Here is a 17,493-nt window from a genome sequence, read left to right as displayed (position 1 = left end):
CCTCCTCTGGACCCTCTTGATGCAAGCTTAGAAGGCTAGTTAGTGAGGGGATGCAAGCCAAGAACATAGAGCAAATGGGGGTCCAGGAGGCTTGGAGGCATCTCAAGGGAGTGATCCTTGGGGCTCAAAAGGAGTCTATCCCATTACGTAGGAAGGGAGGTAAGGGGGCAAAAAAGCCCCCTTGGCTGAACAGGGAACTCCAGGAGAGTCTGGGGGCAAAGAAAGAGATGTATAGGTAATGGAAGCAGGGAGCAGCCACCAAGGAGGAATATATCTCCCTGGTGTGCTATTGCAGGGAATTAGTTAGACAGGCCAAGGCGGGGCTTGAGCTCAGGCTGGCTTCAACAATCAATAGTCCTTCAGGTATGTAGCGGGCAATAAAAAGTCCTTCTTCAGGTATATAGTGGGCAAAAGGAAAGCTCAGAACAACATAGGGCCCCTGCAGGACATATCAGGACAGTTGGTGGTTGATATGGGGGGGAAAGCATTGCTCTTCAATGAGTTCTTCGCTTCAGTATTTTTAAGTACCGACCAAGCCAGTTCCCCCACCTCGACCATTGACGGATGTCCACATGGCACCAGTCCGCCTACGGTTAGTTCTGAAATAGTTAAGGAGCTCCTGGAAGAGCTGGATGGGTACAAGTCAGCAGGCCCGGATGACCTCCATCCACGGTTGCTGAAAGAATTGGCCAGTGTCATAGCTGAGCCACTGGCACAGCTGTTTGAGCACTCATGGTGCTCTGGCCAGGTCCCTGAGGACTGGAGAAGGGCCATTGTGGTGCCCATTTTCAAGAAAGGGAGAAGGGATGAGCCGGATAATTTTAAGCCAGTCAGTCTTACCTCTATTCCTGGGAAAATGCTAGAGAAAATAATCAAAGAACACATTTGTGAAGGCCCAGCAGGGGAAACGATACAGAGGGGAAACCAGCACAAGTTTGTCACAGGTAGATCCTGCCTAACAAACCTTGTAGCCTTCTATGACCAGGTCGCACACTGCCTGGATGTTGGCGCAGAGGCTGATGTCATCTTCCTGGACCTTAGGAAGGCCTTTGACACAGTTTTGCACCCTATCCTCATTGGGAAGCTAGCAGACTATGGAGTGGATGCCTACACAGTCAGGTGGGTGTCCAACTGGCTTAGGGACTGTACCCGGAGAGTGGTGGTGGATGGTTCCTTCTCGGCCTGGAGGGAGGTGGGCAGCGGGGTCCTGCAGGGTTCGGTCCTCGGACTGATATTATTTAATATCTTCATCAGCGATTTGGATGAGGGCGTGGAGAGCACCCTCTCCAAGTTCGCTGATGATACCAAGTTATGGGGCAGAGTTAGTACACCCGAGGGCAGGGATCAGATTCAGGCCGACCTGGACAGGTTGGATCAATGGGTAGAGAGAAATAGGATGCTTTTGAATGAAGATAAATGTAAGGTACTCCACCTGGGAAGGAGGAATCCCCAGCACACCTATAGGTTGGGGAGTGTCCTTCTCAGCAGCTCGGAGGGAGAGAGGGATCTTGGAGTCATAACTGACTCCAAGATGAACATGAGCCAGCAGTGTAACGAGGCCATCAACAAGGCCAGTCACACCTTGTCATGCATTAGCAGGTGCACGACTAACAGATCAAAAGAGGTGATGCTCCCCCTCTGTGCGGCACTAGTCAGGCCACAGTTGGAGTACTGTGTCCAGTTTTGGGTGCCACACTTCAAGAGGAACGCAGAGAATCTGGAGTGGGTCCAGAGGAGGGCCACTTGCATGATTAGTGGCCTTCATGATAGACCCTACGGGGGGGAGGTTGAGAGAGCTGAATCTCTTCAGCCTTCACAAGAGATGGCTGAGGGAAGATCTTGTGGCCACCTATAAATTTATTAGGGGAGGTCAATGGGGAATAGGGGAAGCGCTGTTTACTAAGGCACCCTAGGAAGTGACTAGGAATAATGGGTGTAAACTAGTTGAGAGTGGATTTAGGTTAGATATTAGGAAGAAATTTTTCACAGTAAGGGTGGCCAGTTTCTGGAATGGGCTTCCAAGGGAGGTGGTGCTATCACCTAGCTTGGAGGTCTTCAAGAAGAAGCTAGATAGTCACCTGGCTGGGGTCATCTGACTTTGGCCCTCTTTCCTGGCAGGGGGTCGGACACGATGGTCCATTGTGGTCCCTTCCGACTCTACAATCTATGAATCTGTGATGCTGTCCACGTCCCTCCTGAAATGCAGTGCCCAGAACTAGATGCAGTACTCCAACTGCAGCCTGACCAATGTCGCATAGAGGGGGAGGATCACCTCCTTGGACCTGTTTGTGATGCATCTATGGATGCATGACAAAGTGTGGTTAGCCTTCCTGACCTCGTCCCCACATTGTCGGCCCATATTCATCTTGGAGTCAATGATGACTACAAAATCCTTTTCTGCCTCTGTGCTGATGAGAAGGGAGTTCCCCAGCCTGTAGGTATGCTGCTGGTTCTTCCTCCCCAGCTGGAATACCTTGCATTTGTCAGTATTGAAACCATCCTGTTCTCATCTGCCCACCCATGTAACCTGTCCAGATCTGATTGCAGCCTGTCCCTCTCGTCTGGTGTGCCCACTTCTTCCCCACATCTTAGTGTTTGTTGTCTGCGAATTTGAACAAGGTGCTTTTCACTCGCTCATCCAAGTTGCTGATAAAGATGTTGGACAATGCAGGACCGAGCCCTGGGGAACCCCATTGCCCACATCCCTCCAGGTCAAAAATGACCTGTCCACCACCACTCTCTGGGTGCGGCCCTGTAGCCAAATAGTGACCCACAGCTTGGCTGTGTCTGCATGATGCTGCCTTATACCATTTAGATAGACCACTTGTTCTCTTTCCTATTTGTCTGTGTTAGGTGAAGCTGCCAGTCCTGGTTGCCTTTGAACTTGAAGCTTGTGAAACAGTGGCCCCAAATATCCATCATTGGTCCAAGGCATAATAATCTCTCTCATACTTCCTTATTAATGTAGTTTATTAAATAAAGTATTCTCTTTCCAAACCCTCTAGAAATGTACATGTCCTAGAAGTCTCTATAGGCAAGCCATCAGGATATTTCCCTTCTGATCTGGGAACCACGTGTTCTATCACATTGATAGAATTAACAGTTGGAGTAATGGAAATAATCCTCCAACATGGAGCAGCTCAAACAGGTTGTAGGTATGATTAGCTATGTGAGTTGATCCAACAAACAGCCATTGTCCCCTGGTGGTTAGTTTGTCATTTTTGTGGTTGTCCTATTGCCAGGTTGCTTCTCTAGGCATTGAAGTTATCAGGTATAGTTATCTTGACAGATTTATTGCCATAGGAGAGGGAAACTTTACCAGGTCTTGGAGGGGTATCGTTATTTAGTGGGCTACATACATACCAATACTAGTCTTGCCTAAATCCTGTTTTGGGATGCTATACTATGTACATAAGACTGTATGCAAACAGCCGTTCCACTTCTCTGGTCATCCCTCATTTCAGGTTACATTAAATGCTCACCAAAACATGTGAATGGTATTCATGTACTGTTGGCTGCCCAAGCTAGACAAGTGTAAAAAGTTGCTGGTTCTAAATAACATTTCAGTAGTTTACCTCTTATATAACCATAATTGGACTTTTGAGTGAAGAGGAACCCTGACGAGCTATAAGATTATTTAAAAATTGGCTTCAAAACACTTATTCTGCTGTGTGAAATGTTAAAAGATTATTATTAATTTGTGTTTTTACTGTTCTAAGGAAATTCGGCATAACTCAAACGACCATCCTCATAGAGTTGCAAAATACCAGGAAAACAGAAATCGAAACAGATACAGAGATGTCAGCCCGTGTAAGTATATTGCTTCAATGTAATCAAATGCATACTGAGTAGAGGTGCACAGATATATTGGCACCATATCAGACTGGCATCAATAAAAGGAAAATTAACACTATTGGCTATCAGCTCTTTTTTTTTTTTTGCCAGTGTAGTCGATAATGTACCAATAAATATAACGTGCCTTCAGCACACGCGCACCTACAGCATGGATATGGCCAGGAATACAGCCAGGCTACATGGAGAGCAGTGCCCTGCAGGTAAGCCTGGGGGGGCATGGCAGATTGAGGTCCCCATGATGAGGGAGGGAGTGGGACAGGGGCTGGGGGACTTCCCAGCCAGGGCAGTGAATGGAACCTGGGGCGGGGGAGTTGGGGGGGTGGGGTGTGAGGAGGGGGATGGCTCCCCACTGCTGCTGCTCACACCCCAGGGGGAGGGATGGGGGGGGCATGTCGTTGTCGTCGCCACCCCCCCCCTCTCTCCCCCCCCCCGGAATTGTGCATAGGGTGAATGTGGGCTGACCACTGCGGGCTTGGGGTTGTTTACCCTGTCCCTTTGCTCTGGGAGCCGTACACTGGCTGCATGTCCCTTGACCATCTGGCAGTGGTGGTGGTGACAAGTTGTGCCTCCTGCTGCCTGATGGGCAGAGGATGCGTGGCCAGCGCATGGCTCCCAGGGCAAAGGCAGCAGAGTAGAGAGCCCCAAGTCTGCAGTGGGCAGTCCACATCTGCCCTCGTCCACTTGGCTCTGGTTAGAAGTGTCCCCATGCTTAAAAATGGTGGTGGTGGGTGGTGCTTGAACTAAAGCTCATTTGATGAGCTTTAGTTCAAGTGCCCCCATTGGCATTTTTAAGCGCTGAGCCACTGATCCCCTGCCCCGGCCCTGGGGTCCCATTCACCACCCCCAGCCTCTCACCATGGGGGACTTGATCTGGCCCATTCCCCTTCTCAGGCTTACCTGCAGGGTGCTGCTCTCCAAGTTTCCCCGGCTGCATTCCTGTAAATTGGTTATTGGATCAGTATCAGCCAATATGCTTGGTGAATAATTGGCTATCGGTACTTGCCAAGAAAATCTTTATTGGTGCACCCTTAATACTGAGGTAATAATTTGTTCTCATCTTTCTTTCCTCCCCCGTTTGCTTATTTTTAAATGCACGTAAAACCTAGAATGCTTTGCATTGTGAAATAGTTTATTTTTGTAGAAATTATTTTATATACTAATTAAATTACTAAAATGCATATTGGTAGGAATAAATTTGATGCTGCTTAACATACCTGTGATTGGTGAATTGAGAGACAATATGTATGTGTGAGATGCAGGGAAGTACAAAGCAAAAAGCTAACTTATGAGTTAGTGTAAGGGAATTTTATTCTTTTAAATTTGGTGTTTACCTCTTTAATTGGCTTCATTTTAAATTTTCAGGAAAAGTTAGGTTTTGACCTGCTAAATTTACTGCCCTTAAACTTATGCTTTAAAAAACTGCCCAGATTTGAGGGTTTAGCACTGAATAACCATCTGTCCAAGGCAAACCTGAACACTCCTGGTTTCTGTAGTCTCGTCCCATCTAGTTGATCAAAAGTCCCGGATCGGAGTCTAGCGGGGATGCAGAGCAGCATGGTGTCCCAAGTGTGCAGCCACCATGCAGCATGGTGTGCCAGGCAGGCGGCTGGGCTGGCACTGTTGCTTCTGGGTGGTAGGGCTTGTAGACTGGAGCAGGCAGTCTGGGTAAGATAGGTTAATGATTTGTAGATCATAGATTTCTAGAGTCAGAAGGGATCTGGTAGATCGTCAGGTCCAATCCCTGCTTCAGGCAGGAAAGAGCGCTGGGGTTAAGTAACCCCAGCCAGATGCCTGTCTAATCTCCTCTTGAACACTTCCAGGGTAGGGGTAAGCACCCACCTCCCTTGGAAGCCTGTTCCATATTTTGGCAACCCTTACCATAAAGAATTTCTTCCTTATGTCCAATCTAAATGTATTCTTCAGTTTGTGGTCAATATTTCTGGTAACCCCAAGGGGTGCCCTGGTAAACAGTGTCCTCTATTCTTTGCTGGCCCCTCCAATGAGTTTGTAGGCACCCACAAGATCACCTCTCAGCCTTCTCTTGCAGAGGCTGAAGAGATTTAGATTTGTCTGTCTTCATAGGGTCTTACTTGCAGGCCCTCAACCGTACGAGTAGCCCTTCTCTGGACCTTCTCAAGGTTATCAACATCCCTCTTGAAGTGTGGTGCCCAAAACTGAACGCAGTACTCCCATCTGTGGCCTCACCGATGCCTCATCGAGGGGAATTATCACTTCCCTAGACCTGCTTGTGATGCTTCTGCTGATGGAAGAAAGAGTGTGGTTAGCCTTGCTTATTACCTTATCACACTGGCGACTTGCATTCATTTTTGCATCAACCAGGATTCCGAGCTCTCTTTTCGCTGTTGTGGTACTTGGAATGGTACCCCGCAGTCTATAGGCGTGTTGGAGATTTTACATTTTTCAGAGTAGCAGAGACTCGCAAGTTAGCTAAGTGTAATACACCTCAGGCTAGCAGGTATGGACTCATTGTTTCAGTGGCAAAACTGGAAATAGAGCACAAGTGAATGAGATTCTTGGGCCAGGATTTTTGTAGATAGATGCTCGTTTTGAGAACGCAGTCTGAGACTCCTGGGGACTGAGTCCAAGAAATTCTGAGCTCCTGCATTTCCCATAGACAGCAAAAATAATGTGATAACTTCACATGCTCAGCACTCTAGTTGGGTCATTCTTAGTTAGTAGCCTAGTAAATTGTGGCCTTAGTATTCTTGTGTTATTTCTTCCATAAAAATGTATATTCTTCATTTTTATTATGTACTGCAAAATCTTAAAGGAGATATGCGTGTGTAAAATATTAATATTTATTTGCACAATTTCTATTGCTAAGTTGATTCTCCTTTTTCAAAGAAATGCCTAAATGCCCCTATGGATGGATATAGATCTTGGAAAAGGTGTGTCTCGGTCTCATGATAAGCAGAAGCTTGTGGACCTTTATTACCAAACTGCTGAGGAGTATTTATTTGATTTAAAATTTCACCTGTCCTGAATCTGCTATCTAACCCTTAACTCCCTTATCCCTTTCTGCATGATTAACCAGGGTCTATTTCCATGTCCCACAGAACTTTAAGATTCAGGTTATGTTTTGAAGCATTTCAAGTGTTCATACACAAAGTTGCACCAGGTCAGTTAAATCAGTTTAACATCATATCTTCTGTTAAACCATTGTGAAACTTTTCTTGACAGAGAAACCTGAAACTTAGTGTTCTGATAATTTTATGCTTAAAAAAAAGTCACTGGTATGATTGAATGCTGTCCACCTTAGCCCTTAGTGCAGTTGAATTCTTGTAGAACAATGCACTTTTGGGAAGCTTTTTTTGTAATGGTGACAGGAAAAATTACAGCTATTGATTTAAAAAATAAAAATAAAAGAAAGGGATGTAGCAGCCACCCATTTGGGCCAAGGGAGAGTGTTAAGGTGGAAACCAGGATGGGACTTCCTTTTATACTATGTACTTTAAAGACCTCATTGAACAAGTCCTTATGGACTTCCTGGAAGAGGAAGGTACTTACTGTTTTTCCTTTTTATTTTATAGAAAGGGTAATTCTGAGGTTGTGCAAGTCCAGTTAAGGCATACTCGGTCACAGCTGCACTTTTTCAGAAGGAATGTGTTAGATTTATGCTAATCAGTGTGTGTTGATTAGACCCTCTAGAATCAGCAACATTATTTTAAAATATAAGTCATAGATTTGTGGGGAATGAGAATTATGTAGGAATAAAAGCCTTCTCTGGTTTGTAGGGTAAACTGTAATTTTCTTGACGATTCATATCTGTTGCACAACACTTCTGTTGACTTTACTTCCCATTGTACTGTGGGGTAAAGCCTGTTCATAAGACATAGGGGCCAGGATGTATATATAAAGTAACCTCCAATCCTGGTACCTTTTGAGTGTTTCACTTTGCAGCATTGCTCTTAAATGCACATAAAAGAAGTATGCTTCGTGGTTAATGTGGCTGCTTTAACTTTGGCTATCAAGATCTTTAGTAAGGAGGTATTTGAATGATTTGAGTTAAAAAAAAAAAAAAAAAAAAAGTTGCATTAACAGTTAATAGTGTTTTTAAAAAAAGGCCTTCCAACTCCCTGTTGGGTATCTAAAGTTGCTTGTTAGGGAAGTACAAGTCATTCTGGGTTGGAAATCTTTTAGCTTTCTAGGTTAGTATTTAAGGTATTCATTTACTGGACAAATGAATAAATGAATCCTAGCTTCTATGCTGTTGTGAACTTTGGCATGGCAATGCTGTGGAGTAATTGCAAGTGAAGAGAGAACTGATTTCTGAGGAAAATGAAAAATAAAGATTAGATATAATACAGGCATACCTTCCCACTATATCCAATATGAGATGTTAACACCCATCTAGGCCATAAGCAGTGAAACCTGTTGCCACATACATTTATGAATATTGGTATCTGACAGAAAAGTACTGATAGCTTTGAGGAAAAAGATGATGAAAACATGAGGCACAAGTCTGATCCAAACCACTGTAGTTAGTCTTTCTGTTGACTTCATTGGGTTTTGTAACATGGTATATGCCTTGAAGTTTCTCTTGTTGCTGCTGCAGAGGAAGCATGTTTTAAACATCCAGATGGAAACAAAGGTAAAAGGTAATCCCGATTGACAGTTTAAAACATAAGCAATTTAAACCCATTTGAATCTTCCTTTAAATACAGTTTGCAATAATGTACTATGTTATGGATTTTTTTTATTCATTTGCATCCAGTTTTGCTTGATAAATAACTTGGCCTTGAAAAAGCTTTAGAAATAATGCTAGCATTTTCTGATGCTAATAGAAAATATCTACTCTTGATTTTGATTGCTAATGTAATTACTTTAGAATAAAGAGAGGGATATTTTGACTCTATAGTAGTATTGAAACAGGAAGCTAATCTGAAATGTCAACTGAGTTCAGTATGAGAGCCAGTCATTTCCTGACAGATGAAACCATTTCTCAGAAAACACATTGTTAGGGGGAAGACAACATTTTGGACTACAATTCTTAATTGATATCTCTAATGAAATCTTTTAAAAAAAAATCTCGGCGTATTCTTCAGTTCTCCTTTAGAGTCAAAGGGCTAGGTTATAATGGGACTTAACTCTCTTGTCTCTGACTGGAAGCACCTTTACAAGTCTTAAGTGTCAGTGGTCAGAGTAGGATGATGGGATGCCAAAAATAGGCATCTTCACTTCAACCTACCCTCATTATAAAAAGCTGAGAAGTGGATTCCTATGGCCATATGTTGTAATGTTATATATAAACGTTTTCTTTCTTTTTTTCTGTCTTTCTTTTAAATTGGTAGTTTACACTATAAGCACTATGGGAATAAGCTAAGAAAGATGCTTCAAAAAGGTGTGATATTTGCCAGGATATAGAAAATAAATTTTAGTATTGGGTTGTGTGGCTTCTCTTCCCCTCCCCTTAGAAATGCTAAGCACTCGCACATTCCACTGAAGTCAATGGGAGGAGTTGCTGGTTTTCAGCATATTGTCATAACATGGTATGGTATAAGCAGGATCCTGTGCACTGCTTATTCTTCAGTTGTGGTTCCTCCCTTTGGGCCATAAGTCCTTCCTTCTCTTAAGACATTTCTAAAACTGTTGTTGGCAGTGTATTGGAACTGAGTAGCTTTGGTCTCTTCCAGCTAATCATTTAGATTTTACTCTCGGAGGAGTAGTAGACTAGCTGTCAAATGGGTATCAGATAGGTAGCTGGAATGGATCAGTGTTTTCTGGGTGTTTCTTCTTCATATTTTTCTCTAATCCAGAAACCAGCACTTTACTCTCCTTGATGCTAATAGTGCCATTTTTGGTAAGCAAGAAGCATGCTGGCTAAACTTTTAGATAGTCATTAAAAGTTATACAGTGGTTTCACTTCTTCTGGAAACAACTCTTTTCAAATGGACCTCCTTTTTGTTAACCAGCTGTAAGAATGCCATAATACTAGGTGTCAGATCTTCTCCACTTCAGTCTATGCTAGAAGCAAATCATTTTATGTAATAGGGAGAGGGACTGACCACTGAAGACAATGGCATTTTTATCATGGATTTCAGTGGTTCAGGATTTTGTCCAGAGTGGGTAACAGAAGAGGTTGTTAATTTCAGTTGTGGTTGTTCTGGGTATGCATGCCTTCTTACTCAGGAGCCAGAATGAGAAGTGTGTTTTGTTTTTTTGTTTTTTGTTTGTGTTTTTTTTCATGGTTTCTACTTCCTGTTCAGACTGCATACTTTGGAAGAGAGCGATCCTAACATTAATTTTCCTGTCTAACTGTTGCTGTAACTATAGATTTTTCTTGTTGTATAATGGATGTGGAGTTGATTAAAACTGAGTTTAATTTTAAGTTTCCATTTTTAACATTGATATAATCTATTTAAAGTAAAAAATCTATAATAACTGGAAATGATTTACAAACTGGAGAGAGAGTTATCACTAATTCATTGTCAAAAATGGGTTTGTTCCATTGATTTCAGTAAAGCAAGCCAGAACATGAATGAGATTTCTAGGTCATGGTGTCCTCCGGGAACTGCCCTCTTTGGAAGGAGAGGCGATTATACAAAAAAACACCCCATTCCTATTTTTGCATTTATCTGCTAAGTTACTGGACATCATAGTCTCAGGATTGCACTTCATTTTGGGGGAGGGAGTACCATTTTGGTACTTGGAGTACCATTTTGGTACTTGGAAGGAGTACCAAGTTTCTTTTTATCACATTCTAAAAAAGAGCATTGCCCAGTTTTTGTGTGTTTTAAAGGATTTGCTTTTTTAAAAAGAAATAACAGCTAATGTGAAAACCATGCAATGTGCATATTATAACATAAAACCTCTTTGGGGTCTTGCTGGTTATCTCTTATTTAAAATAATACAGCTGCTGTGGGGTGATTAAACTGTTAACAGTGCTTGCTGACATCATCTTTCCGAGAACACTAGTACCGGTATGTGTGATTTACTATAACAAGATCTTAAGTTTTTCCTGTTGGCAAATGACATGTAATATTTACAAAGGTTTTGGTTTTTGTCCAGCAGAAACGTTTCAGATAAAGTGATACATGAAAGGAAACCTTATTAACGCTTTCATGTCAAGGCAAGATACTGTAAGGAGTTGTTATTTACTTTAAAAGCAAATGTATTCAGTAAATAGTTCTCTTAAAAGCTCTTGTATATAGTGTCAACACAAACATTTGCAGTTTTAAAAAAGGGAAACCAACTCTAGTTATGCTTTGTCATAATGTAGAAATATCAGTGGTGTTTTAGATTTTTTTGCAGCTTTCACAAAGCTAAAAGCAGACAAACAAAAATCACCTCAATCTTCATATTCTCTAAAGAGAGCCGACAGATGAAGGGGAGCTGGAGAATGACCCCAAAGTTTCTTTCCTTGTATTAAAAAATAAAATAGTCTTTTTTAAGGCCCACCAAATTGCCTTACATTTAGCAAAGTGGGGTCTGTTGCAACCTTGACATGCCCCCTTGTGTATTTGGGAGAGAGCAGTAATCGCTCTTGAATTAAGTTTGCAACCTTTTTTAAACCAAACCAGACCCTGTTTTTACCACTCTTAAGATTGGCTTTAAAATTGTCCTGTTAACTCTGAAGAGACAGAGACTGTAAAATTCCTTTTAGTGAAGAAACCAGATGGAGTTACAGCATTCTGGAAACAAAAAACACAACTGATTTTAAGGCTTCATTTTAGTTTGCTTCTTTGATTGTTTTCAGCTCTGAAGTAGTTTACTACTTCTCATCTCATTTTTATTGCTCTTAAAACTTAAGCAGTGAATTACAAAATTGATCTCAGTTGTGTATGAACGCTTAAAATGATTCAAAACAAAGTTGCATGGGTCAGCTAAATCAGTTTAACATCATATTTCTTTTAAACCATTATGAAACCTTTCTTGACAGAGAAACTTAGTGTTCTGATCATTTTATGCTTAAAAAAATAGTAACTGGTATAGGATTGAATGCTGCAGTTGGATTCTTGTAGGAAAATATTACATTTTGGAAACTTCTTTTTGCATCGTTGACAGGAAAAATTACAGCTCTTGATAGAAATGGCTCAGAGGATTGACATGGTAGAGGTATTTTTTTTGATGGAATGTGTCAGGGCAGCAAAGCAGGTACTGTTATCAAAGTGATGTGAGAACCTGTGGAATTTTATTTATGAAGTTAACACGTGTACCACCTTTTTATGTTTGTGTGCAACACAAAGTTAGAGGCAGTTGTTCAGCTAACTACAAAGAATTTCACAGAGGTAGATGTATTTTAATTTTATATCTGTTTCATTTTTTTTAGATGATCATAGTCGTGTAAAACTGCAGAACACGGAGAATGACTATATAAATGCCAGCTTAGTAGTAATAGAAGAAGCCCAAAGAAACTATATTTTAACCCAGGTAAGTTACAGGGAGCTTGCTTTCCATGTTCTCACTGAAGGTAGAACAATAACAACTTAAATATATAGACGCAGTAGTACCACAGCACTGATTAGCAAATCTGATTTTTTTCCAGTAAGGCCTCCCTCCGGTAATCCCAGGCGCAGGTTTTCTCTGCATGAGCAAGTTCCTGTGACTGGGAGCCCCATGAATCCAGTTGAAAGGCTCCCACCTGGTGCTGGTGCCACACAACCCCAGGGCTGAAGGATTGCGGCAGGGGTGATTCCTGCACACCCGCCCCCCACACAACCCTTGCTCCAGGCATGCAAGGAAACCCCTGGGGATTGGGGCTATTGGGATTTTTATCCTGGCCATGGTATCCCCTTGTGGCTGAGAGCCCCATCAGGTGATACCTCACTACATGTGAAAATTAAAGCTTGATAGCAACCAGCTATTAAACATTTTCAAGGTCTAGCTTTATAGCTGGTTGGAGCTTTTATGTGATAGGTAGTCTGCATGTTTAGCTGATCTCCAGATAATTGTGCAATTAAGCAGTTGCTACCTGTAATGTGTAGAGGGGACCTAGTATTAAAACGAAGCTTAAAACTTAATATTGATCTCTAAGTAATATTGAATTTTCCTTTTCTTTAACAATTTGGACTTCTGACTGGGTACATAATTTAATTTCTTCTTTTTTTAAAAAAAATCCAGAAATATAAGGTAAGAGGCCTTGAAAAAATTGACAGGTACAGAACAGGAGGGTAGGAAAGTCCAACGGAGGTCTGAAACAAACGTCCTGGTAAGACACTCAAACTCCCTTGCCATCCCAGCAGCTGGTAGACAGAGGATTTCCTCTTTCACAGTAACTTTAGGCTAGTAGCCATCTTATTCCTTTGAAACTTCAGCTGCTCTAAATGTTGGCATGGAGGAGACATTTTTGCATCTCAGCCCTGCCGAACAGCTTGGTTGATGAGAGAAGACTGTTCTCAGTGCTTCATCTTATTCTATTTTGAGGGCATCCTCTGCATATCATTTCAGTATGTATTCTTGCTATTGCTCTACTCAGCTAAGAAGGAGCATCATGAAATCAGTGGAACATAACTGTTTCCAAAGCTATAACAGCACTATAAAACTAACGCAAGCCTTGTAAATTTCTTACATCATGTTTGCTAACCAGTACTTGCAGCAATAGAGCATCTGGAACTTGGCTGCACTCTCAGGAAAATCAGTATTGCATCTGTGTACTTTGGCATTATATTGGAAGGCTTCTTTGCAATGAACAAAAATATTTAGAAAAATGTAAAAAATATAAATTCCACAAAATTTAAGAAAGAAAATCCTAATTTCCAGTCATTGCTCTAGGGCAGATCATTTGAATCCTGATTCATTTAAAACATTTATTTGCTTAGAAATAGGTAAGTAGGGGAACTGAAAATGGCTACTCTTTTAAAGTAAGGTTTGTTTAACATCCATTTATTTACTAGCTTCCACTAGTTACTAGTGTAACTTTTTTAATATGGATTAGGCTTTCTTAAAATAAATAAATAAAAAAGCACAATGGATAGATGCATACAGAGGTCTCAGGCAGACAAGGTTCCTTGGGTGAATTTGATATCTTTTATTAGACCAACCCAAATGGTTGGAGAATAGTTATTAAGCAAGCTTTCGGGTTCAAAAACCCTTCGTCAGGCTAAGGACGCTGCAGCAGTTGCTGCGTGCTCTTCCTGGATGGAATGAAAAGTAAACAAGCCAGGGGCTGGGCTGGGCTGGGCTGGGCTGGGCTGGGCAGTCAGTTGCCAGGCAGATTGTAATGTATCAAAAATCCAATGTCTATGTTTAGTCCCTGATCTCTAGTATCCAGCAGGTTGATGAAATGGAGCTCATAGGCTCGTCTCTGGGATGTGTTGTGTAAATTTCCCTTGAGGATCAGGACTGAGAGATTGGAGAGAGAGTGGCCCTCCTGTGAGAAATGTGCCCCCACCGGTAATTGGGTGTTTCTGTCTTTGATGGATTTCCGGTGTGCGTTCATTCTGGTGCGCAGTCGTTGTCTGGTCTCTCCTACATATCTTCCATCAGGGCATTTGGTGCATTGGATGAGGTATATTACCTTCCTGGAGGTGCAGCTGTAAGATCCTGGGATGCTGATGGCTCTGTTGTGGGGTGTAGTAATAGTGGAGGTGGTGGAGATGTGGGGGCAGGTTTTGCATTTCTTGTCATGGCACGGTCTGGATCCTTTTGGTGTGTTCTGGGGCTGAGGAAGTTTGCTTCTGGTGACAAACCTCGCCAACCTCCTCACCAGAAGCAAACTTCCTCAGCCCCAGAACACACCAAAAGGATCCAGACTGTGCCATGACAAGAAATGCAAAACCTGCCCCCACATCTCCACCACCTCCACTATTACTACACCCCACAACAGAGCCATCAGCATCCCAGGATCTTACAGCTGCACCTCCAGGAAGGTAATATACCTCATCCAATGCACCAAATGCCCTGATGGAAGATATGTAGGAGAGACCAGACAACGACTGTGCACCAGAATGAACGCACACCGGAAATCCATCAAAGACAGAAACACCCAATTACCGGTGGGGGCACATTTCTCACAGGAGGGCCACTCTCTCTCCAATCTCTCAGTCCTGATCCTCAAGGGAAATTTACACAACACATCCCAGAGACGAGCCTATGAGCTCCATTTCATCAACCTGCTGGATACTAGAGATCAGGGACTAAACATAGACATTGGATTTTTGATACATTACAATCTGCCTGGCAACTGACTGCCCAGCCCAGCCCAGCCCCTGGCTTGTTTACTTTTCATTCCATCCAGGAAGAGCACGCAGCAACTGCTGCAGCGTCCTTAGCCTGACGAAGGGTTTTTGAACCTGAAAGCTTGCTTAATAACTATTCTCCAACCATTTGGGTTGGTCTAATAAAAGATATCAAATTCACCCAAGGAACCTTGTCTGCCTATATCCTTAGACCAACACGGCTACAACCTAAAACCCTACAGAGGTCTCATTCACTTGTGCTTAATAAAACAAAGCTTAATATACAAAATCCAGAGATTTTTAAATCTTTATGATGCTGAAACACTTCGAGATTGTCAGATTTTTTAATGATCAAAGCCATGGCTCTATAAGATGAACTATTGCAACTAAAAAGAACCCTTTTAGTTTGAGAAACAAGCCTCTGCCATTTTAAAAAGCTAATACCAGATCTTCTGGGATGCATCATATTGTGCCGCTAGTTGTTTGAAAATAGAATTTTCTCTCATTTATATCTTCCCATATTGTATTCCGTTAATTACACTTGTCCTTTTCAGTTATAGTATCTCAGTATACATTAACTTTTAAACTGGTTTTGTAATTCATTAGCTTCACTGTTGTCATTGTCATCATGACTCTTTTGAAATACATTTTGTGGTAGGCTAGCTGACTGGAAAAAATCTATGAGGTACTTCCAAGTATACAAACACTGGATGTTGATATTTTACATGAATAACATTTTTGCTGTTTCCTCTTTAATCTTTTGTCTTACAAGACTGTCAGATAAGAACTTAATTGACTCTTGATCATTTTCCCTGCCTTTTTTCTTTATTGCCCAGGGTCCACTTCCTAATACTTGTTGTCATTTTTGGCTAATGGTATGGCAACAAAAGACCAAAGCAGTTGTTATGCTAAACAGAATTGTTGAAAAAGACTCGGTAAGTAATATTAGCTACTTACTATAATTTATATGTAGACTGTGTAATTTTAACCCTGTCAAACCACATATAATTAGTATGTTATAACTGCTTTTGCCAGTAATCAGAATGCCCTGATACAAAGAGCTGATATATTCTTGCCTCTGGCATACACTCTAGTTGACAGTAACTTAAATAATTTAGAAAAGCTCATCTTGTAAGGTGTATCGTCACACTTGAATATTCATGACAACAGGAGTACTTCAGTAGTTTTACAAGTAGGAGGAAAATGAGGTGACTTTGTTTGAAAAGTGAGGGGTAGAAGACAATTTACAGACTTTCTTCTAGTTGAATATTAATAATGTTTAGAGATTTACAAAATGAGAACTATTGAACTAAAGTTCAGCTCAGCGGGCACAGTGTTCTGCAAGTAGTACATATCCAGAAAGATGAAAGAAACATCCTGACAAAAGGGAGTGTGAAACCAGAACTAAGAGAGGAGGTGTTAAAGGTTGGAGGTGTTCCAGGATGAAACATAGAAAGTAGAAAATTACTTTCAGTTTAGTTGTGTTTAGGTAACTTCTGGTATTTTTTCAAAATCTAACAATAGAACTGTTTTGCTTTGTTAATAATTTAAGTAGATGGGTGTTGACAGTGAAACATTTACTTTATGCTACTAGCCATAGGCAAATTAGTCTGTTTTCACTTCCTGACATCAGTGAATGTTTAGAGTGCCTAAATCACTTGATGCATAGCCTTTTGCCAGCATACTCACTCCATTGCATGCACACAGATATTTTAGCTGTTATTTGTGAGCTATTGCAATAAAGGTCAGTTGTTCAGAAGAGAAATCTGATCATTCAAAAACCTTGGGCAGAAAGTTTGAGGTACAGGAGTTTGTTGGCCCAGGTTTACATTCATTTGTATGAAGTTCCGTTGACTTCCAGGAACAAACCCCATTGTCCCTGAAGTGAGTGAGCACTGAAGATTCTTATAAACTTGATTTGGATTTAAAAGCCTTGGGGATAAGACAACACAACAGACGGTGAAACGTAAATAAAAAGTAATGCTCCGTGGCAAAGAATAATTGTAATCTTTTCATGTGCTGCATGATTGCTGAACTCAAGGATTTTCAGAGGAGGAAAGTGTTGGGATAACTCATTAAAGATGGGTGTCCAATTAAAGAGGTAGTAGAAGCAAATGCATCTTGAGATGCAATCAGGGACTATAATAGAACTGAAGAAAGGGCAAGAAAATGTGGGGGGGGGGGGGGGAGGAATAAAACTAGAGCCTATACGAGTATTTGCAATGACAAAGTTGTAAAAACAAGGATTTGTAACGAAGAATCAAAATGATCAAGGGTCTAGTTAAAAACATTTCTCTATAGTGTGCATGGTAAGTCTGTACAGCCTCTTAGGGAACTCCTAGAATATAATGAGGAATTGGGATATGTACAGGATATAGCTATATATAAGGGAAAATAATATTTCATTAAAGTGTTTAGTTACCTTGTGGAATTCATTGTCCTTGGGACCATGCTGTGGTTGTATTTTTAAAAACTGTGGATAATTTTAACTATCTCATCA

The 17,493-nt window shown here is 41.5% G+C and overlaps 1 protein-coding gene across 5 annotated transcripts in view; it reads left to right on the top strand.

Moving 5' to 3' along the window:
• PTPN2 (protein tyrosine phosphatase non-receptor type 2) overlaps positions 1 to 17,493 on the top strand; it is a 56,061-nt gene that overhangs the window by 6,436 nt on the left and 32,132 nt on the right. For 2 of the 5 annotated variants that reach the window (XM_006271944.4, XM_014606686.3), the window contains exons 2-5: positions 3,720 to 3,810; positions 3,951 to 4,055; positions 12,146 to 12,246; positions 15,830 to 15,928. In XM_006271944.4, coding sequence (XP_006272006.1) covers positions 3,720 to 3,810; positions 3,951 to 4,055; positions 12,146 to 12,246; positions 15,830 to 15,928 — 396 coding nt within the window. Of the gene's footprint in view, positions 1 to 3,719; positions 3,811 to 3,945; positions 4,056 to 12,145; positions 12,247 to 15,829; positions 15,929 to 17,493 lie in introns of those variants that run through there. The other 3 variants (XM_014606688.3, XM_014606687.3, XM_014606689.3) reach the window with 2 other exon arrangements.

This window comes from Alligator mississippiensis, chromosome 3 (genome assembly GCF_030867095.1).
Source record: "Alligator mississippiensis isolate rAllMis1 chromosome 3, rAllMis1, whole genome shotgun sequence".
NCBI lineage: Eukaryota > Metazoa > Chordata > Crocodylia > Alligatoridae > Alligator > Alligator mississippiensis.
The sequence above is the reverse complement of the archived record's forward strand: the minus strand, read 5'-3'. Positions and strand labels throughout refer to the sequence as shown.